Here is a 17,415-nt window from a genome sequence, read left to right as displayed (position 1 = left end):
TTGTGAACATGTTTCATGCAATTAACTCTGACCACCTCAATCATGTACCATAGATGTTATGGAATAGTCAAGATTTGCGCAATTTATTTTATATCGCTGTACTACCATAATATTTTTTTATATTATTTATACTGAAAATGATCCAAAACTGAGGATCGAAACATTTATTTGTATCTATTTCTGTTGATATATTCGTGTAGAGGAAGAAAGGGAGTAGCGGAATATCATTTCGTTTTTTAAAAATAACTCAGTAAATAATAACGCAATACAATTTTTAAAAACATTAATTTGTTAGCCAAAGATTTCTTTAATATACTAATCATCCTATAGGTAAAAGTTCATTGGATAGAACAAACATAATTTACAATTTAATGAAAAGAGAAAAAAAATGCGTTTGTGAGATAGCAGTGGAGTCATGAAATACTAACAACTAATTTTACAAAAGGCACTTGTAATTATAAAAATCACTAATTAATAATTTTTCGTAAATTTCACACATTGATATGTGCCTAGGTTTTGTGAATCTTTTATAAAATATATTTTATTTAAAAAAAATTGTTTTTAAATAAAATTTCTTTGCTGCTAGTAAACATTATACAACGCCCGCTATAAGGTTATAAAGCGAGGTCTTACGCTCGTAATGTAAATAAGTCACGATTATCTCGTGACTCCTCTCATTATATGATGTAACTTATGCCGAGTTCATACACACATTACACATATTAAATTCAATTACAATACATTAAATTCAAATACAATACATTTGAAAACCACATTCAAGGCCTTCAAACTAAATTAAAGTTAAAAAATGAATATCTAACATACTTCTTAAAATTACATAGAGAGATATACACCTGTAAAAATTGCTGCAAAATTAAAATTTAATTTTTATAAAAACGTAGTGAATACTAATGATCAGTAACCATTCTACAATTTTGTTACAGTTTAAATATAGACTGTAACAAAATCATTTTTACTTGTTCTTAGAATTCAATGAATTATACGAGACATGATATCTTACCACTCCTAACTCTATACCCTACAAATATGTATATTGTATATTTAGAGTATACAGGAAAGACGAATCTTGAGATAATAGGGGCGAGGAAGATATAGAGTTAAGTATGATGAAATATAATGTATCGTATAATTTGCATTGAGAATTTTAAGAACAACCGTTAAAATAAAATAATAACAATAATAACAATATAATTGTCTCTTTATAATTATCTGTAAATAGGACACATACTTATATTTTTATAATTATGGTTATTTTATTCTGTGACAATTTTAGTTGTTTAATAAGTCAATCTTCAGTTCAAGAAAATTATATAAAAACAAAGAATTTGTGATTAAATATTGTAAGAAAAGAAAATTGATAAAACATATGAAATAATAATATATATTGCATACGTTATAATTTTCATGTATTATTCAATACAATAGTTTTTTCCCATTCGTTAGAAATTTGAGCTCTAAGATCTTATAACTAAGAACGTGAAATGTAAACATTCATGGTGCTGTTTTTTTCACATCTATTAATTCGATCGTTATTCTCGGCAGATTAAGTTTCATAATAAAATAAAGATGCTTTGTTACACCTCTAATCAACTAGTTGACAAATGAAATAAATGCACACAACTGTCTGGTTTTTTCTCATGTTTTCTAGATTTATAAATATGTAAAACATCGTGATCACAGATAACCAGTTTATACTTAGAATGAGAAAGAAGTTAAAATATATTGCAGAAGCAAATGTTACTTATGACATCTTTTCTTTGATATATTTGAGTTATAAAAATTTGATTGTAATGACAAAATATATATTTTTGTAAAATATATCTAGAAGAATAAGAAAAATAATATATATTTTACGAAAATGAGATATATTTCACACAAACGTAATCGTATTTAAATAAAGATTTATTTCAATGAAATAAATTTATATCCTACAAATAATTTTTAAATATCTTTTTCTCAATGTATTCGCAGAAAATCTTTTATATGGTTTCATTAGTAGTTCAATTGATTTTTTAATGAGGGATATGCTTTTTACAATATAAGATTTTTTAAATAAATTTCTGATTATTTATAGATTTTTATTTATTTATTTTTAATATTTATTTTAATAGATTTTACGTATATTTCGTCAAGTAAATTTGTCTATTTTTATATTTCTATATTTCTGTGAAATCGTTTTGAATCATTTTAATATTACATATCATCGTTCATCAATTACTGATTAGCAATTATCAGAAGCAATATTGATTCGTCATGATAATAATGATCATAGCTATAATAAAAATTATTAAATAATATCAAAATAATGAAATAATATTAAACTCTATTAAATAAAAATTATTTATAGTTTTCTTTAAAGTTATTTTATGTTTTTTCCGATGACTATGCTTAAAATACGCTATCTATTCAGATTATATTCTGAACTTTGTATCAAATTTGCTCGAGGTCAAACAGTCAATTCAGACGATAAACGTTTACTTGGACATATTTCCAGACAATGTCCTATCAATAATATTCTGTTTGTTCTCTTTCATGGCCTTATAATAAAGTAGTAATGTTGCATCAGCGATCACATAATGGGCATGATGTGATGATCTACGAAATGTAATCCGGAAGAAGCGACTATTTGGTTGCGACAACACGCACTCCGATGATGATTAACTATCAAAATGTGAACACGATAACGCGATAAGTCATCCCAGACAGTTATCTCCGCGACGTGTATAAGATTCGCGCGTTGAACCAGTTGCTCGTAATATCGTGAAGAGCATCAAGCGATCGAGATGCAAGCTATATACTTGCATTTATCATATTAAAATTTTTCTGTTGTTGTCTGATATCGTTCTTGACGTACGGGATTTTCAAGAAATTAAATCTCTGGAAACGAGAAAAAGAAATCATCATGTCAAAGATAAGAGTACTAGATGGTGGTTTCTCTACGCAACTGTCCACCCACGTAGGTGAGAAAATCGACGGTGATCCTCTATGGACCGCACGTTTTCTCATAACGGATCCGAAAGCCGTCTTCGCTACTCACTTGGACTTTTTGCGCGCTGGTGCTGATATCATCGAGACAAATACGTATCAAGCAACCATCGACGGTTTTGTAAAACATTTGGGTATCAGCAAAGAAGAAAGTCTTGAGATCATTCGTAAAGCCGTCGATTACGCTAAGGATGCCGTGAACGTTTACAGTAAAGAAATAGAGGGCAATGAAAATGTGAAGAATCGAAAACCACTGATCGCTGGATCGTGTGGGCCTTATGGCGCTTGTTTGCACGATGGCTCAGAGTATACTGGTTCGTACTGTATTAATGTGTCGCGAGAATTTTTGATCGACTGGCATAGACCTCGCATACGGGCTTTGCTGGAAAAGGGTGTTGATTTATTGGCGATAGAAACGATACCTTGCGTTCGTGAGGCGGAGGCTGTAATCGATCTACTCAAGGAGTTTCCAGATACACAGGCATGGCTATCATTCTCCTGTAGAGACGATGGAAAGAGCTTAGCAGACGGTAGCAACTTTCAAGAGATTGCCGTGAGGTGTTACAAAAATGCGCTGCCTGGACAAATATTAGCGATCGGCATTAATTGCATTGCTCCACAATTCGTTACTACTCTGTTGCAAGATATCAATAAAGGCAAGTCAGACGATCTTATACCGTTGGTGGTATACCCTAACAGCGGAGAAAAATATATTGTATCTGAAGGATGGAAGAAGGAAGGAGAATCCGCCTCTTTACACGAATTCATTGATGAATGGTTGGATTTTGGTGTTCGCTACATTGGTGGATGTTGTAGAACATATGCTACAGATATTAAACAAATAAGATCTAAAGTAGACCAACAGCGGACATAAACATATATACATTTAATGACTATCGTGAGGATGACTTCATACAATTTTTATGATAACGAATTTATATTAAATGTTTGCGCAAAGGCAAAATATATTACACAAGACATAAGATAAATAATGCATCTAAATTTTATTTCTGCAAATTTTTAAATAAATGTGTATATACTCCAATATTGTGTTGTGTACTACACTGTTATTTATTAAAAATAATATTGATTTAATAAAAACGATGTGCAAAGTATGTAATTAAAATTTTGGATCTATCTCATCTGTAATTCTTATAGAATACGGCACGTCATGTATTGTTGTATTACTACGAAAATGACCACGTCGTTTAATAACATCTGTAACTAAATTTTGCTTGTATGCCATCCATCTGAAATGAAAGCCGGAGAAAATAGTATAAGAATTTCTATAACTCATTAAGTGAATCTATAATTAAGAGAAATCTGAAAAAAAAGTTATTTTTGATGTAATTACTTTCGATTTAGCAGAAATTCATTAAACAGCTGTTTCTTAGTTGGATATTTTGAGTCCATAAACTGTTTCACACGGCCCCAGATATTGGCACGGTTGTGCTCAAGCAACCAATATCGTGGAATAAGAAAACATCGTACTGGAGTAATCGCTACTATTCTTCGATGGAGCATTTTTTCTCCTAATTGATTAAATATCGATTTATTACAAGGCATTTGGGAAAAGGAAAAGTAATATTTCGACTAATACGTGTTACTCTTACCTAAACCAAAACACGCACCCCGGGTAAAAGTGCATATTTGCATGAATATAGTACGAACATCACTCGGATAATGTAATTGAGACGTAACGGATGGTTCTTGCATTAATATCGCCGCAATATCAGTAATTTCATGCCACCCTTTAACCTTAATTTTGCAATATATATTAATACACGCAAAATCTGTTAATCGCCCAAAATCATACTGATAAATAAAGTCGAATCCAAACATTTAATTGTTCCACTTCAATAAATTTGACTAACAAGCAGATTTTAATAATTATATTCAACTAGTTAATTTAGAGCATAATAAATTTACAACGTAATTCGATGTAATGTAATTCTACTGAAAATAGAATAGTCAGAAGAAAGCGCATTGTGAATACTTACAACGTCAAAAAGTGTGGCGGTGACGATGCTTGATTGATCAACTTCGTCCTGCGTTTCAACAGATTTCTGCAATAATAACGAGATCGATAAATATACATGTTCTCTTTGTTGTACCAATTTTTGGTACAATTAGTATGAAGTTATTGCAATATATCTTTGCAATAACAATTAAAAGAGTTGTTTCATATACAATCACTGATTAGCAACAATTTACAAACTGTATAGTTGCAATTCTGATAAGCATTTTGTGCACTGCTTTTGTACGATAAGTGCAAACTATATTTGCCGTATTAAAATTATAGTAAAACATTTGTTTAAAACATTCTTTTTAATATTGAAAATTAAATGCAATGCGTACGTGAATGCATTGGTAAGAAAGATATAAGCGTAAAGAAAAAAAAGAGAAGTTTTTATTGAAAAAAAAAAAAAAAACAATAAGAAAATGCACAAAAGATACATTTTTTTTTAAATCATACTATGGGTCTGTCAAGTTGAGTTGATTCAATCTCAGGTTCTTCAATTTTTCTCGACACTTTTCTTGGTTGTATTTGTGGTCCAAAAGTTTCAGAATCATACAATTCGTATTGCATTTCATGATAAGAAAGATGCTCGCGAACGAGCATATGTTCAATAAGGCGACATTTACCACTTAGAATAAAATGCACGTAATTCACCATTCCTCTTCCATCGCCTAACAAAACCTTTCAAATTAATTCAAATTAATTTATTAGTACTTTTGTATACTTTGTTATTAGATTTGTGTTTTATTTCTTAAAAAATTCTCGAGAATGTTTAATAATATTAGTTTACAAAAAAAAATTGTTTATTTGTTTTGAATTAAAGTTTCTCCAAGACGTGTTTCTTATAGATTTTTAGATGCTAAAAACAATATCATAAACTAAATTTTATTGGTATATCAGATTTTCAAAATAATTCAGGTTTAGTGTACAATAAAATAATTTTTTACGGTTTCTGAAATTTTTTTGTAAAAAAGGTTACTGTATTTAGAAATTGTGATTAAAAATCGTGAATGTATCGTTTATTCTCTATTTCCGGAAGAAATAACAAATAATAAACGTTTATTTAATATCTAATAGATGTCTATTAAATACTATGACATTTATACATATATAAATGATGTAGCTCCGATTTGTTTATTCTTTCTAAGATAAAATGCATTTTCTTGTTTTCAATATCTTAATGCTTTTCAATCATATTATGAAAGATTTAAATACAAAGTTTTGCTAAGCAAATTTACTATGATGATAAAATTATATATACTTGTGATACACATACACAATATAATCTATCGTAATAAATTTTGCTAAATGTATATGCATACGCACGTGCGCACGCGCGCGCGCATATATGCTTTTTTGTTTCGTTTTGTAACAATATATAATAAATACTACTAAATAAGTGAAAGAATATTTCTTTAATATTAAAGTTCTTTCTAAAAAATACGACCTAGATAAAAAAATTCTGATAAAAATTTAAAAAACTTTTTTCCGTTTCTTGCAATTTTTTTTAAAACAAAACAAATCTCTAAATAATTTTTTGTTTTAGTTTTTCAATCTTCTACATTTTTTCAAAGACATTTAATTTTGGGACAAGCTGAATAATATACTGTCACAATATATTTTTTAAACAATAATAAGTTATATCAAAATTATAATACAAAAATAGAAGGCTTATGTCAAATTACAGCAGTTCTTAGCATTTCGATATTCGAAATGGTAGTACTCCCGCACAAAATTCGGGAGATCCAGGTTCGAACCCTGGCTGAGGTGTTATCTTTTATTATTCTCTCCGACTTTCATTTCAGATGGATGACATACAAGCAAAATTTAATTACAGATGTTATTAAACAATGTGGTCATTTTCAAATAATACAACAATACATGTCGTTCCGTATTCTGTAAGAATTACAGATGAGATAGATCCGAAGTTTTAATTACACTTTGCACATTGTTTCTATTAAATCAATATTATTTTTAATAAATAAAATACTTTACAGTTTTTTCGGGAAGGGGATATTATATACGTTTTAAAAACATTAATATTACTATTCCGGTTTCATGAACGTGTTTCAAGTTCGACGAACATGTAGCGCACAATTTAAGTTGGAAATTGTAAAAATTAAAAATTATTATTTGGCATCAAGAACTGCTGTGACTGACATAAACCTTCTATTCTTGTGTTTTTATAAATTTTTTTATTTTAAATTGCTCTCTCCACATATACATATACACAGTTTAATAGAATAAACACAGAAAAGTCATTTGTTACATTTCAAACTTCTCTCCTACTGCACGGGTATAACTATATTTTAAAATACGTAATAACTCGTAACACGTTTACAGTTTTCTTTACTGATTAAGAAATCAAAACTGAAATCGGAATAATTATTTAATGTGTTATTAAATTGTAAACGGAATAGAATTGAAAAAAATCTTTCAATCCGGGTCCCTGACATACTTACACATATTTTAAAAAAGCAAGTGAATTGAAATCAAAATTTTTTGTTGCTAAGTTGGCAGTACTCGTGTTTCATATGAATTTCAGTGTGGCATATCAATTAAATATTCTATATGGCTTAATACCTAATCTATTTGCTGTTTCCAAGTAATTATATGATGAATTGAACAAATAACGCTAGTATGTCGTACAGGCTGTCAACATGACTTGTTTGAAACAGTTGACTGCTTAGTTTGTATAATCTGTGGTTGATAGTAATGTCAAAAATAAAATTTTCTTGATTATATTTCTCATAATCTAATATTTTGTAGGAAAATTACTGTTTTCTATAATTATTAAGTAATGGTTACTAAGCTCCCCACAGTTCATATTATAATAGTTCTATACATTTATATTTTACAACGCTATATTTAATTTATATTTTCGACATAGCATCCTGTTTATACTTAAAAAAAGAAAATTCTTTGTAAGATAGAACCAATATGGCGTAGATCAATAATGAGGACACATACATCGATTGTAATCTTTTTTCAGTACATTTATTACTTCAGATCATAAATTTAATCCATCTACAAAACTCTGATTCATAAGCCATGATTTTAAAGGGGAAAAGTAAAGACGAATTATTTACTTAATGGATTGTTGATGAAAAGAGTTCTTTGTGTACTCTTATATGTTAATATGTCAATACGTTAATAAACTTATAAAGTTATAAATGTAACATTAGATTTACTTTATTATCTATTTTTCTATCAGTTTTTGTGAAAAAAAAGAAATAATTTATACGACCTAAATGACACTTTTTATAAATATTTTTACTGCATTTATGTAAATATTTAAAACTAGTTGTCCTATATTTTAAATTTATGTTTAGAAATGCTTTAATCTTATTATGAATCTGGTCATCAGTTATTAATTTTAGATTCAGCAAAAAATTAAAAAAAAATTGCAAAACTTAGGTAAGAACCATATAAAGTACAATTATACCTTAGTTTGGTTATAACAACTGTTAGTTGATCTTTGGTACTTATGATAATTTTTTTTTACAGCCTCTGTTAACTAAAAAATCTCAAAACCAAAGTGATAATTTGACTTTGGAAAAAGTCATAGAAGTGTGACGAATACAGTGCTTAAGAAATATTTGTTGAGTTTTTGGCCAAAAAGTTACGTATTAGCATCGATATGTAAGATTATGTATAAAATTCATGAATTGACTTTTCACAAATTTGGTCGTTTTTTATGGATTGTCTCGCGAAACGACTCATAACACTTAAGTAGGTTTCTTTATTGTTCGATCGTTGTTTAACTGGTTTTTTTTTTTAATTTTGATTCAATTGCTTTGTTTAAATAGACAATTCCAAATACTTTTTGAGCAAAAAGTATATTGTATAATGTATATAAGTATATTAAATGTAAAATGCTTATGTACAATCGATCAATAAAAGATTGCAACAGGTTGCAACACTTTTTTCGATGATTTTTGAAATATATTTCTTTGTTTTTTCTTATATATATAATTTCTGTATTATTTTGATAGTTACCCTAACCGTGGTCACTATATCTAAAGATGGTGGTTGGCATTATCAAAATTTTTCCACGTTCCGAAAAACAGAAGTGTTGCAACCTGTTGCTTGTTGCAATTATTTATTGATTGACTCTACATAATTTAGCGGAAATCTATCATGATAAATTATATGTGTATGCATATCGATAGCACAAATAATAAAATGATATAATTTTCTTGTCATACAGTCTATTAAATAAGAGCGTGGTCGCGTTAATTTATAAAAAAATTTATTTAAAAAATTTTCAAACATATATACATTCTCCTTGATGAGGACTTCGATGCAATTACCTCAATAATGAGTCCAATCACCATTGGCGTCGATAATTGCCTGGCATACTTTCAGTTAAATTGACGGCGTATTCTAGCAGCAAGGCTCTCCAAATTTGACGAAACTTGCAAGATAATTGTTTTAGTGTATATGTACATTTTCCTCGGAGTTTGTGCTTGATTTATGCTCACACATTTTTGATCAGATTGACATCGGGCAACTGTGACGGCCAATCCAATATAACGATGCCAAATTGCTCCTTTCACTCGGTACAGAGTTTGCTGCGATGCTTAGAATTGTTGTCCTCTTGCAGAATCCAATTCTCATTTTTATTGATAAACCAACGTTCGGCAGACAGTAACAAAGCTTTTTCATAAATTCCCAACATTTTCTTGGGATTCAGATTTTATATAAACAAATGTAAAGTGTCGAATTCTTGCTTTGAAAAGCAGCCCCAAAGATGCACTTTTATTCCGTGTTTAACGGTTCGCTCAACATGCCTGTTAGTAGAGGTTGACCAAGTTTGAGGCTATTACGTGCCCATATCAAACATTCGTCAGTAAAAATTACGTTACTAAAATCTCGATCAATATTCTCGTGCGCCCAAGCAAGTCACTTTTTCACATGTTTTTCACTCAACAGAAGTATCTTTATTATACTGCGGCATTTTATGCTATGAGCACGGGTATGAGTTTGAATAGTTACAAACGATATATCTAAATCTTTTTGCTTCAATTTCGCTTATCCTTAACGCAGTATTAGGCCATGTCTGTTCTGTAACTCGTTAAGACAGTTCGGTAACCGTTACAGTATCGTTGCGCAGCTTTTCTACCATGTATAATATCTGCGCAACGACACTGTAACGATACTGAGCTGTCTTAACGAGTTACAGAATAGGCATGCTGGATTCCGCAAAAACAAATTTGCGATCATTTTATCATCTTTTCTTTCAATTTTTCTATCGATCCACGTTCCGGTAAATCATCAACAATTTTTACCTTATATCGCTGAACTCATTTCTGCACGAATTGTTTCGATTTCCACATATATTTTGCAATCGCTGATTGGAACATTTTCGGACCTTTCGGATGGCTGCACAAAAACATAACCTCATAGCGCGTCGTGTATTTGGCACTTATGGCACTTAATGTGTTTTTCTTACAAAAGACCAACAGCAACTGAATTTTTCTTCAAAATGCATTGAAGACATGGGTTTCCTCTATTGGCTCACAAAAAATTGAAAGCGATACTTTTACCAGTTGTGAATAAGGCTGACCACGCTCTTACTTAACAGACCCTGCCGCAAATTTACTTTAAAACACTATAGAAATGTCTATAGTTCTGAATGTGTTTTTTGAAACAGGTATTGCATATACGGAATGGAGTTCTCCTTATACAACTTTTATAATTTTTAATAAGGTAATACGTATGTTCATTACCTTATTAAAAATTATAAAAGTTATATAAGGAGAACCCCATTCCGTATATGCAATGCCTGTTTCAAAAAACACATTCAGAACTATAGATATTTTTTCTATAGAAAAATATACAGAATGGGGTTCTCCTTACATGACTTTTATAATTTTTAATAAGGTAATAAACATACGTATTACCTTATTAAAAATTATAAAAGTTGTATAAGGAGAATCCCATTCCGTATATGCAATACCTGTTTCAAAAAACACATTCAGAACTATAGACATTTCTATAGTGTTCTAAAGTAAATTTGCGGCAGGGGACTGTAGCTGAAAACTTACATTTTAGCAAAACTCTGTATTTAAATCTTTCATAATATGGCTGAAAAGTAAAATCTCCAAATAAAAAGATGCATTTTATTCCAAAAAGAATAAACAAATCAGATCGATATCAAATAGACATCAATGGCGTCTAACAGACTTAATAAACGTTTATCATTTGTTATTTCTCCCTGTGATAAGAGATAAACAAGATATATTTATGATATACTTTTGACAATTTTAAGATAATATTAACTTTTCTTAAATCTTAATTATTTCAGAAACCTGAAATGTTGATGAAATTGGATTTGCGACATTGTTTTTGGCATTCAAAAATCTATAAAAAAAAAACACCTCTGATTTAAAATAGTTTTTAGCGTAATTAGTGTAGAAATAGAAATCTTGTCATAAAACAATTAGATTGTGCTACCGGGTTATTTACCTCGTTAGGCTTAAAGTCCATCAATTTACTCAGAATGCAACACTCTCGTACTGTTTCTTCGTCCCACAACTTGAAATAATTGAAATGAACTAATGCATCACGAAGAATGTCCCACTTCTTCGTCAAACTATCGCGTAAAACGTTATCGAAATCGTCTCGAGTAATTAGGAGCAAATCAACTGATGCTAAGTTATATTTATAAAAATAGTTAAATTTTGATAAAAGATATTAGCACATTATTTTTCATGATTTCTACTAACTTTTAGTGATTATCGTTGACGTTCTCGGCACTGTATGCAATAATGCAACTTCACCAAACATATCCCCTGAGTGCATAATACCCATGTCTATAACTTTCTCATCACCTAAGAAAATATTAAATAACTTTTACAATTAAATATAATTCTTTTTTGGAAATAATCTTGTTTCAGATACATAAATTATTTTAGAAAGTCAAAAGGAGGTATAAACATCTAGATTCTAAAACATAAGAGTTGCGCATCTGCTTTGTGTCAAAGATCCAGATTTAAATTCAGAACAATATTAGATTTTTAGTTGATCATCTCTCGGAAAGCAATGGAAAACCATCAAAAGTACCTTTGTTAAGACCATTACCATAGAGCATGCATGAATATAAAGTTTACACTCTTTAGTCATTAAAGACTACACACACATACACACGCACATGCACACGCACACGGCACACGCACACGCACACACATGCACACACACGCACACGCGCGCGCGCGCGCGCACACACACACACACACACACACACACAACTTGAGAGAGAGACAGAGAGAGAGAGAGAGAGAGAGAGAGAGAGATTTATAGGCCTAACATTTGCGAATTTTTGTAGAAAAACGGAAAAAGCTAGAGAAGTCGTTTTCTATTAGACTTAAATTTTAATATCTCATGATAAATATATTTGCGATCTTGTTACAAGTGCTTTCATACGAATTCAACTATTTCAGATTCATTTTTCATTATACTTCCTAAAAGTGGTTTCGATACTACATGAAAATTCATATCGCATCAGGGCACGTATTACGCATTTGTTCGGAATCGATTCCGATCGAAATTATTCCGTTTTCCCCTAAATTTCTATTGTGTTTTCTAGGGAAAACGGAATAATTTCGATCGGAATCGATTCCGAACAAATGCATAATACGTGCCCAGAGCAGAAATAACTGTACTATAATAGTAAATATATAAAAACCTGCGATGTTCGAACGGTAATATTTCAGAAACAGGACGGTAATTCAAGCTTATTATTTTATGGACATATATACTAATATTTAAATTACTAGAGACGAAAATTTCAATACATTTGTGAATAATGTATTTTAGGGTCTAACTACCTTAAAAAATATGTGGAATTATGTATCCATTTTTTATCATCCATTTTAATTTTGTATCACAAAAATACAAGTTCCGATAACCTTATAAACACATTAACTTGAAGATTAACAATTTTTTCAATTATTTCTTTAAATTTTGATTTGCCATAATTGAATCTGTTATTTTAAATTTTGAAATTCAGATATTATATTCGGATCCAGCAACCACCAAAACTATAAGATACCTTTCATATAAAACATAAAAAAGTAAATCGATTTTTTTTTAAATATGTAATACATATGTAGTACATACATTACAAACACATTGATGGGATGTCTTCTTTCTGTGCACATTTGCTAGTTATATTTCCAAAATTATTGGTCTTAAAAATATGAACTAAAAATAAAATTAAAAAGAATATTATCTATTATGAGTTCAAAAAGTATCGTTATCCTACCATTTTAACAAATCTAGATTTTGTATTGTTTTTACATAATCCATGTAATCATATAATTGTCGCAGAAAACTTTTTCTTCAACTGTATATCGCACACAAATTAAAGTATAAAAAAGCATATATATATATATATATATATATATATATATATAGGAAGTTTTATGAGCTTTAATTTTAGTATAGTACATTTTTACGTAAAATTAGTAAAAACTGAAATATTTCTAAAAAAGCAGCTAAGAGTACGTTTTTTTCTAGAAAATGTCAAAAGGCAATTTTTCTAGAAATTATTTTTCCAAAAATAAATTTTTGAGAATGGTATGCAACTAGGATCGTATATAAAGATATATAGATATGTATAAGCTTTGAGAAAAATACGAATGTTATTCTTTCCAACTCGATTACAGATCTATATTGATAAATAAACTCATTGTCAGATTTTAATATAAATTGAGATCTCTTAATATATTTAGAACGTTGTATCTTGAAAACTATTGAGCATATAAGGTTAAACAGAAACGGTTTTAAAGCTAATTTGATAAGCTTTAAGATTGTTTGTATACGTTTTTCACATACGATAAACTACAAACAAATTATTCATTAAAATTTATGATAATGTGAGAAAATTTATATAAACTTGTGTCATTAAAGCTTTTTAATGAGTTCTGTAAGAATATCAGTAATCATAAAGTTCTTAAAAACATAGAAAAAAAATTTAGAGAAACTTGAATACCGATGATATTTTATATTATTTTTAGAAAAAGTTAAATGATAAATAGAAAAAAATGTGATATTTATAATGCAATAAATATTTCTCCGTTTAAAAAATTTTTTAAATAAAAAGTTTGCAAAGTTAGCGTTTATTTTGATCTTTTTAGAAATATGTGTCTCTTAAGTTTGTAAAAAAAAAAATAATGATGACATGATAAAATCAAATTAACAATAAAAAAGGATTAATGCAATAGTCAAATATTATGAACTAAATGAAAAATGGTAGTATCTTACACTGCGAATGGTTTCCATATGTATCCAATACAAGTCTTCAATTTGTCAAAGATTTTTAATAAGATTTTTTATGTCCAAGATTCTGTGAAAATTTATGCTACTATTCTTCCTCACCTGTTAATTCATCAATCGATACTTTCGACAAACTGACTTCGCCATTCATAATAAAATAAAGATTTTCCGCTCTACGATTCTGACGAACAATTACACGATCAGCCGGTAAATATTGATAAGAGCACACAGCTGCCAGATTTCTTTTTAAATCCTCCGAATGCTTCGTAAATGCGCGGAACTTTGTGATAAGATCGTATATGTACGTTTTATCTGCGGAAGATCTTTCAGATGGTCTCACTAATAGTATTGATCGATCCTTAAATCAGTGATATGTTTTTTACACATTACAAAACTGATTCTTTATTCTTATTTATATATTTTTAGTGTAGATAGATTTTCTACGCACATGCTTCGTCGATTACCTTTAATGTGAGTGATTTTTTTTCAATTTTATGTTTTTGTTGAGCCATTCTAATGTTAATTGTTACATCATCGCTAATTTCCTCGACTACCAATTCTTCTGTTATCCATTCCATATATTCCAAAACGCGCCGCACGGCCGACCGAAACAAATAACGACCTTTTAATCTATCGGGCTAAATACAAATAATTATATCCTCACCTTGCCTTTTGTTCTCTAATTTATAATATGTAATTAAAAAAGATTCTAAACCTTTTAAATAAGAATATGTTTCTTTATTACGTTAGTAATAAAGAAGAAGGTATTATGGTTATTGTTAAAATTATGGCAACCCCTATTATCTTCGTTATTAAGTGCCAAATTCTAACAATTGCTTATGGAATTATTCGTTTAGTAGCCTGTCATTTTTTAACGATGTTATTATGACAATACACAATAGCTGACAATTGTTATCAAGCATTTTTAATATTAAGCACTTCGAAACTTTTTTAAAGTACATTTTAGCACTTACATTTAATTACACATACTTTCTCATTGTTTGTAAACTTGAGCGTATTATTACACGAATGTATGTACACTTGAGTGTTTCCTTGTTATTTAACTTTCATTCAGCTGTACACATTTCGAGTTATACAAAGTTAAACAATAACATGGAATTTTTTTAATATGGTTTTTTAAGCGAAATATTTTAATAGTAAAATATTTTTTCGATAAATCAATTGTGTGACACTAGAAAGTTGTTTTCAGAAATTTACAGATATTATTTTATACTTTTTGTTTAATGTTAAACAAAGATAAAACGATATTTCTAATGACATCTTTAATCGCAGAAAAATCGTATATCAGAAAAATGTTTTTGAACACAGAAAAATTGTATATCAAGAAAATTCTAAACAACGGAAAATTAAAAACATATAATTTTGTAATAAAATACTGTATTTTTTAAATTAAACCAATTTTTAAAATTTATTTTTTGGTTAGCCATATTATCACTACTTTTTCTTTTCCACTGATTATGCAGTGCGTCATCATTTTATAAATTACGTCCTACGTAATAAATATTTCATTACTTTGAGTTTATAAAATCTGAACCACAGATTCTAGACTCAAAGTAATAGACTTTTGAAATAATCGTTCAGGTTTCAATATAAAATGTTAATTATTAAAAAAAATCATTATTTAATAAAATGAAAATGGATGCCGTATTACCTCTTTTTCCACTCTCTATATATATAATAATTGGTTTATTATATATAAAAAATCAATAATTACATATCAAATTTTAAATTTAATTATTATACTTAATACCTTTGTCGTTTTAATAAAAATTACAATACATGTATTTTACTTAAAGAAGTAAAGGAAATATTTATAAATATAAATGTTTTATAAATATCAATTCATTATATATATAATTAAAACTTGAATACATAGATTATGAATACATTTTTTAGATTTTTGTAAAAAAAATTTTAATTTGTATTGTTTAACAATGCGTATACAAAAAAATTGTATAAGTTATTCAAAACGTTGTTGCGACGATTATTTTTCTTCTTACCCTAATCAGCGTCTTCCTTGGCAATAATTTATATGCGAGTGATTGACGCAACGAACTTCTTCTTGCTTTGTATAAAGACATCGTAATAGAAAAATATGAAAATTATAATTATATCTATAAATTTTTAACACTAAATATCTTATTTTTGCAAATACACGAAGTACTAAAAACTGTTGCAAATTGACATTAGATGAGTGAATTGTTTGATCGATCGCTGATATCGTATCGAAGAAACTGTACATAGTTACGGCATTAATATAGCCGCTCATATTGTAAACTTAATGCATTCAAAATTTACTAATAATATTTAAAACAATAATTGAAGTAAATGTTTACTTTTGAATAAATGTTAAAAGTATTTTGTTTTTACGCTTTAGAAATTTTTAAATATCACAATATACTTCAAGACCAATTATAGTAATAAATTCAAAACATGTAATTTCGAAAAGAACTACGTATATATACCGTTTGTTTTCTGTTCCTGAACTCCCTGAATTAGTGTGCACTTAAAATAAAATAGATATATATTTGAAAGTTATAGTGAAAGCAAGAAAAAACATTCCAGTGCAATCTAGTGCAGGAATAGAAAACAAGCCTATATACAGTGCTGTAGGCGTATTCTGTAACTCTTTACGACAGCTAGGAATATCGTTACGTGTCATTGTGCAGCTTTTTTACTATGTGCGCAACGACGCTGTAGTGAGATTCTGTAACTCCTTAGCAACAATTCGGTATCGTTACAGCATCGTTGCGCAAATATTATTCATGGTAGAAAAGCTGTGCAACGACACATAACGATATTCCTAGCTGTCGTTAAGAGTTACAGAATACGGCCCCAGTAGCGGAATTCTGTAACTCCTTAGCGACAATTCGGTATCGTTACAGCGTCATTGCGCAGATATTATACATGGTAGAAAAGCTGCGCGACGACACGTAACGATATCCCTAGCTGTCGTTAAGAATTACAGAATACGGCCACAGTAGTGCGATTCTTAAACTCGTTATGTTGTCGTTATGTATCTATAACGACAAAAAGCTGCGTGCGCAGTTTTTCTATCATGTATAATATCTGCGCAACGACATTGT

At 29.1% G+C, this 17,415-nt stretch overlaps 2 protein-coding genes across 3 annotated transcripts; one reads left to right on the top strand and one right to left on the bottom strand.

Annotated features, from left to right (window-relative positions):
- Positions 1-2,774: 2,774 nt before the first annotated feature.
- On the top strand, positions 2,775-4,051 carry LOC105207113 (homocysteine S-methyltransferase YbgG). The gene has a single exon (XM_011176556.3). It carries the CDS (start codon positions 2,924-2,926, stop codon positions 3,878-3,880), a length of 957 nt encoding a protein of 318 aa, XP_011174858.1. The 5' UTR covers positions 2,775-2,923; the 3' UTR covers positions 3,881-4,051.
- On the bottom strand, positions 3,987-16,517 carry LOC105206843. 2 transcript variants are annotated; one of them, XM_039453983.1, is made up of 10 exons: positions 16,330-16,517; positions 14,773-14,946; positions 14,411-14,666; positions 11,758-11,862; positions 11,498-11,682; positions 5,483-5,707; positions 5,007-5,072; positions 4,620-4,764; positions 4,361-4,538; positions 3,987-4,292 (listed from the first exon to the last, which is right to left on the bottom strand). In XM_039453983.1, the coding sequence occupies exons 1-10, from the start codon at positions 16,408-16,410 to the stop codon at positions 4,127-4,129; spliced, it is 1,581 nt and encodes a 526-aa protein (XP_039309917.1). In that variant the 5' UTR covers positions 16,411-16,517; the 3' UTR covers positions 3,987-4,126. The 2 variants fall into 2 exon arrangements, with proteins under 2 accessions (XP_039309917.1, XP_039309914.1); XM_039453980.1 differs by lacking the exon at positions 16,330-16,517 and having other exon boundaries at positions 3,987-4,256; positions 14,411-15,086.
- Between the last annotated feature and the right edge of the window lie 898 nt (positions 16,518-17,415).

Source organism: Solenopsis invicta, chromosome 1 (genome assembly GCF_016802725.1).
Source record: "Solenopsis invicta isolate M01_SB chromosome 1, UNIL_Sinv_3.0, whole genome shotgun sequence".
Lineage (NCBI taxonomy): Eukaryota > Metazoa > Arthropoda > Insecta > Hymenoptera > Formicidae > Solenopsis > Solenopsis invicta.
This window is presented reverse-complemented; position numbering and strand designations above follow the sequence as displayed.

Excerpts from the sequence above, each read along its gene's own strand:
- LOC105206843 (XM_039453983.1), bottom strand. The coding sequence starts at position 16,410 with ATGTCTTTATACAAAGCAAGAAGAAGTTCGTTGCGTCAATCACTCGCA. Across the intron at positions 5,708-11,497 it reads TGGACTTTAAGCCTAACGAG|GTTTTGTTAGGCGATGGAAG; the intron begins GTAAATAACCCG and ends TTAATTTGAAAG. Across the intron at positions 4,539-4,619 it reads GGGTGCGTGTTTTGGTTTAG|GAGAAAAAATGCTCCATCGA; the intron begins GTAAGAGTAACA and ends TTAATCAATTAG.
- LOC105207113 (XM_011176556.3), top strand. The coding sequence starts at position 2,924 with ATGTCAAAGATAAGAGTACTAGATGGTGGTTTCTCTACGCAACTGTCC.